Source organism: Dermacentor albipictus, chromosome 1 (assembly GCF_038994185.2).
Source record: "Dermacentor albipictus isolate Rhodes 1998 colony chromosome 1, USDA_Dalb.pri_finalv2, whole genome shotgun sequence".
NCBI classification, from domain to species: domain Eukaryota; kingdom Metazoa; phylum Arthropoda; class Arachnida; order Ixodida; family Ixodidae; genus Dermacentor; species Dermacentor albipictus.
The window spans coordinates 374,036,198-374,042,197 of NC_091821.1; the positions used below are offsets into that span (position 1 = coordinate 374,036,198).

The 6,000-nt window shown below is 48.5% G+C and overlaps 1 protein-coding gene across 2 annotated transcripts in view; it reads right to left on the reverse strand.

Annotated features, from left to right (window-relative positions):
* The window catches only part of LOC135905473 (neprilysin-1-like), a 39,500-nt gene that overhangs the window by 15,609 nt on the left and 17,891 nt on the right, over positions 1-6,000 (reverse strand). For both annotated transcript variants that reach the window (XM_070531907.1, XM_070531908.1), the window contains exons 3-7: positions 5,298-5,434; positions 4,558-4,608; positions 3,666-3,896; positions 2,655-2,866; positions 581-775 (exon numbers count right to left, since the gene is read on the reverse strand). In XM_070531907.1, the coding sequence (XP_070388008.1) occupies positions 581-775; positions 2,655-2,866; positions 3,666-3,896; positions 4,558-4,608; positions 5,298-5,434 (826 nt within the window). The remainder of the gene's footprint in view (positions 1-580; positions 776-2,654; positions 2,867-3,665; positions 3,897-4,557; positions 4,609-5,297; positions 5,435-6,000) is intronic.

Here is a 6,000-nt window from a genome sequence, read left to right on the forward strand (position 1 = left end):
TCTGCCTGTGCGCTGCTGGAATTCGCAACTGCGTTCGGATGTGAAACAGCGCACTTGAAAGCACTTGAATTAAGTTATTTTACATGGGAGGTTTGTCAAATAACTGTAAAACACCGAAAGTTTTTCCGCCCAAGATTCATGATTTTTGCGAAGTAAGGGAAGGGGATAGGAAGCGTTTATTGTTTAGTCCGATAAGGGAAGTGTGTCTGTGGTAATTTAGGTAATTTAGATGTGGGCTTTTGGCGTCAGAACCTCAACATTTTATGAATTTTCATACACCTTCCTAAGAAAGCGAAATTCGTTACGCGAGAAAGAGAAAGAATTATTTACAGAAAGGCCAGAGGTCGGCCTAACCTATAGCTTGTTCTGGCAAAATGAGAAACATTTAAAACGTACAAGCTGAAAGTGAACCCCGAAATATAGCCCTGTCTTCGCTACTGACAGGTTAATTAGTTTTGATTGGACCGCTTGCATCCACCAATGATGGTGTTGTCAGAGGACGTCTCGCACAACCATCATTCTTATATGGCAGATTACGAAGCACTTAGGAATAACCAAATCTTCACGCCTTGCACCGTACCTCAAGTAGCGCCCTGGTGAAATTGAACATCTCGGCGATCTGGTTGTCAACGTCCCGTTCGTGGTCAAATTTGTTAGCATGGGTGGTGAACGCCCTGTAACGAAGTGCGACGTTCCGCAGAAATGTCTGAATGCCCTTCACCGTTTCCTCCTTGTCGAGGACCGCTCGCGTGAACATCAACTGCTGGAGTCCGAGCTGAAAAAAAGAAAAGAAAAATTGAGGGAATTATGCTTTTCATGCACAATTTCTGCTACACTGTAGTGAAGTCTCCACCGATAGAATACGAACAGTTCTGAAACATAGTACTGCCGTATCGTGAGCTGACAGGAGCAACCTCGCTCTGTACCAAGAGGCGAGCGCAGTTCATGTGAATGCACCAGCAGGCTTGCCACTTGTCACCCAGCACGCCGCCAGCGACGTGCTAGACATGGGCAGAGTATATGGGCAATTTCGTAAGATGGAACGATCCAGCTACCTCATTAGGAGAGCGGAATTGGACGTTTGGAGACAGCAGATTTGGTATTCGCATGTTAGGGCAATGACATCACCTACGAGATATTGAAGGTCGGTCATCGCAGTGGAGGAGCTGCAGCCTTTCTGAGGAGGTCTTGTACGTAGTCATGTAGTTTGGGATATAGAAACACGTACGTTTCTGCTCGTTGCATACGGACGCATTGGCTTTTGCAAAGTCTCTGAAGTGCTATTTCGTTTTCGTATGTGGTGGTATACGTGGCTGATTGCGAGGGCATTTAGCGAGCACAATAAGAAAAGCGCAGGAATCTTTTCAGGGTCGTCTTGGCATGCAGTGCAGCATGCGTGATTCCTCTTTATTGACGCCAGGCTTACCAGAAAGAAGCATGCATGTGTCAGCTCATTGGTCCAATAAAATAGCAGGCCAGTCGATCCATGTCAAACGTCAAGCGAGCCTCACGATAGCGACCCCGACATAAAGTGACGCTTGCATTTCAGCCTGGTTATAAGCACGAGTAACCAATGATCGTAGATGTGGACAGGGTGATACCACTCACTCCTTTCTCGCGCCTCAAACTGCAATGTGCTTTTAATACGAAACAGGGGTACCTTGCACAAGTCCGCTTTTGTTCTCGCACTAACGTAGATCATTTTTACAGCCTTTTCGCTGTATTTACGTGACAATCACGTTACGTTATGAATTGATGACCTCGAAAAAACATTTCTTGCCGAATTCAGAAAAGGAGGCTTAATGTTAACACACTTCTTATAAAACGTATTGTTTATATTTTTGCCTATGAGAGGCCAATGCTGGGATGGATTCTTTACGCTGTCGCTGTGACCGCCCACATGCCGAGCCAAAAAAAGAACAAAAAAAGATAAAGAAATAGGAGGAAAAAGAAACGCTCTTATAAATCATGTTGTCATGACAACTGATTGGAGGTGGTTGCCTGTCGTCGTCGGGCCAGCAAAGAGCGCTGGTACTTGAAGATTCTCTCCACTGGCCCACAACCACTTTTTTACTCTCACAACCTTTGAAACATGCATTTAGAGAGAGAATAGGCACTAATTGTGCAGTCCTATAGAGCGACTGCGGCTCAGCGCTCCGATGCGCTGTTTTACTGATTGAGAGAGGGGGGACAGGATATTCGGGAGTGCGAACAAAGCAATTCCTTATTCAAATTTATGTCACGTCGGTGGCTAAACCAATCAGTCATGCTGGTTGAATTAATGCTCCCCCCCCCCGTCCTTGAGAAAGAAAACACACGCACACACGCATACACGGGGAGGGGGGGGGGGGTGTTGTGCCAGAACTTCTCGCATCATAAGCGAGAATCACAACGGGACGGAATGCTTCAACGTAAGAAGAATATTGAGCTGCAGTGCAAAAAAGAGAATAAACGGACGCGATGAATAAAAACCACCGCTACAAACGGCGCTGTGTTCTTGTGCGCCGGCTTTACTTTTCCTTTCTCCTTCTTGTGGCACATCGGTACACTGCTATGCACAGCTACAAATGGACTTGATCACGTAGCGGCGACACAGCCCCGAGTTGCAGGACGGTGCCCGCCTGCGGTGTGCAGCAGCAAATGCGTGCGCTCACCACGATGATCCTGCGTCCGTGCCTCTTGGCGTCGACGTCGAAGCGCGCCTGCAGCAGGGCCTGGTTGTAGCCCATGTGCGCGAGCCTCGTCTCCGCCTGCATCCAGCAGTAGGTGGCGTTCTGCCAGTGTGGCTGGAACAGCGGGTAGCCGCCCATCGACCTCAGCTCCACCAGCACCGGGTCCATGCCCTCCGACGTGTTTCTCGGCTCGTCTGCGGCCGCCCGCGACAGTGCGGTTAAGCAGGCAACGCAGCCACGCGCACGCACAGATGTGTACAGACGTGCGCACACACAAAAAAACAAGTCAAATTATGAGGTTTATAACGTCCCACTAGAGCAACCGACGTTCTTAGGAACTAGAGATGTTGTAAAGAGGGGGGGGGGGTCAAAATAATTTCTTCTATATTGAGTTACAGCTGCGTTTTTTTTCCCGCATTTCGCCGTCATTAGGATGCGGCTGCTCCTGGTCGAGAATCGAACCCGCGACCTCGTGCTAAGCTGCAAGAAAGCCGTACCACTGAGTCACCGCGGCGGTTCGCACAGGTATACTGGCGGCACTCTCGTGTGCCAGGGTAACGTAGAGTTTCTTTTTCTTTTCTTCTTCAATAAGGGATGTCAGAAAAAGAGATAAAGGGAAAGCCAGAATAGGAAAGGCAGGGAGTTTAACAAGACGGGCATCCTGTTTGCTACCCTACGTTGGGGGTAAGGGAATACATGAATATATATAGAAGGGAAATGAGGAAAAGATTGGGCAATGTTCGCACGCTGAAGAGGGGGAGCTCGGGTACTTTCCACGCACGCCGTCCGGTACACTTCAAAAATTACTGTGTGTGTGTGTGCGTGCGTGTATATATATATATATATATATATTATTTTGGGCTGTCAGACTCCGAAGTTTGTCTAGTGAGTCCGTCCGTACATACATCGTGCGCATTGGTTTAACTTACTGCAAAAGCAAAGCGATGTATCTATGTTCTTCAAAATGTTGACACTGTCGCCACTGCTGCTCACCGTTTTCGCAGTGCCTGACAAAGTCGATGAGGTAGCGCTCGGCTTTGTTGGCATCGCCAAAGCGGCCTTGCAGCAGTGCGTCCCTTGAAGCACTGAAGTCCCCCTTGATGGCATCCGCCGTGCTCTGCCAGATAGGGCCGCGCTGATCGGCGTCCCAGCGTTGGCAGGCGAACTCGTAGAAGTCCTCGCACGGGTCCACCGACTCGTTCATGCTTCGCCGCAGCCTCTGCGCTGCACGGATGCGCGCGCATGCACGGTTTCAAAGATCGGTTCAGTGAGGGTAGGCTCCATGATATACTGGCCGGGAGAGAGGTATTAAGAGAAGACAGGGAGCTTAGTCTATAGCCATGTGTATATACCGTGTGCCGGGGTAAAGGGGTGAAGGGAACCGCGGAAGGCTATAGAAGGAAAAACGAGCTATGGGTAAGACCAAAACGAGCTAAAGCTTTGTACATCCGCCGTCAGACTTTATACGGACATAGAAGACGCATGTCAAGCGTAGACAGTGAAATTCTGTATAGAACCGCAGTGGTAAGAGCGAAGACATTGCAGCGACAGCACAACGTTGGCGTTCAAGCGAACCATTGACGCATTGCAGCAGTTACTTGCTGGCTTGGACCCGCCCAGGGGCGTATACAGCCAGGGTGATGGGTGGTGGGTAGGGAGCATGTGCTCCCGCATCCCTCCATCGAAAAAGATCCTTGCGCCAGGATTTTAATCTTTATGTCTTCCTTTCTCTTCCTCTCCCTACCTCCTTCTAGGTGCATATCCGTTCGCCCCGTTGCCTGCAGAGACGCGTTGGGGAATACGCCTACGCGCTGCTCATTCCGCTTTTCAATAAAAGGGATCTCTCTCTCTCTCTTATTCAAAGTTTGCATTTTGGTATACTTACATATACTCCAACAGGCGGTGGTATTGCAGACTTGTCTTTGATCCAGGTCATCTAAGAGATAAAGAAAAGTAAAGAAACAAACAAGGTCTATAACTCGACTGAGCCCTTCGTTGCGGCTCACCGTCAGTGCTGTGAGGTCACCTAAAATCAGTGCGTTTTGTTGCCCGCAGATGCAGAACCGACCTAAACTAACTTTTTGGGTCTAATAATACAGCCACTGTTTAGCAATGAGACGCTGAATATTATAGGATGGCGCGAGGGACTTATCAGCGCGTTTTCTTATTCGCGTGTCTGTCTAGCCTCGGAATAAGAATAAGAATTAGAAAAGTTCTTTAGATTACTTGATTCCTTATAGTGTCTTTTCACTTGTGATACGAAAGTGATCATATCAGCGTTGAATTTAGCTGCATCTTGCGCCTTCTTCCCCTGCCTCCCGCGGCGTGTTAAGTGCATTCATTCAGAGGCAGCTATATACGCGTATGCCATGAGTTATGGTTGAGATTACTGTTTCTTTTTTTTTATTCCGTTGTCTGTTTATTGTAAGAAACAAGCAGAGAAAAAGTGACTTGTCATACCTAGGCGTCACTATCGAAAACAACAGCAATTTCGTGTTTCGTAATACCTTCGTATGAAAGCGACAAAGATGTTCCGCATAAGATATATATGTGTATATTTAAAGGTTTTGTGCCACCGAGAGTGACCAGGCCGGCTAATACCTCCCTCGCGTTCTGCTTGCGTACCTTGGATGCGCTGTACTGCGACTAGAACACATGCGGCAATGGCGGCGACCAGCAAGGTGCCTGCGAACGCTATGGCCAGGTGACGTCTCTTCCGCCTGACGAAAGCGACAAACTTGGTCCCGGGATTGTCGCGTCTTCTGTGTGAGAGACAAACAAAACAAAACGTATGAAGCAACAAGAGATATTTGCTCTGCAAGGATTTAAAAAAAAAAGGACGAGGTGGGAAGAAAGTAAGCATGCACCGAGCCAGTAATCGTGGAAAAGAAAAAAATATTGAGAAAGAAACGATGAGTGCACCGCGGGTGTGCGCGGGTGTCAGGATATTCTAAGCGCTGTCGTCCGCGCGAGAAATACAATGCCGCGACTCTTTCTCTCACGGATAATAACGGCGACCCTACAGATGTACGGGGCCTCTGTTTACCTGCGCGATAAGATTCCGAGTGCCCAAAAGCGGACTGCATGCGACCAGAGTGCGCACTTCACTGCCGGAGGCTTCGTGCGGAATCGGTCCTCTGAGCGATACCGCGTGAGAGATTCTGGGAAACAAGCTTGTCCGAGTAGTGAAATCTTCAAATCGCGATACCGACATTTAAGGGGAAAAAAATATCGGCTGCACACGTGCGACAAAAGAGAGAACAGAGAAGTTTGGGAGACCACGGCAGTAATGGGTCGCGGCAGGAACTGCGTTTGAATAGATGAACTA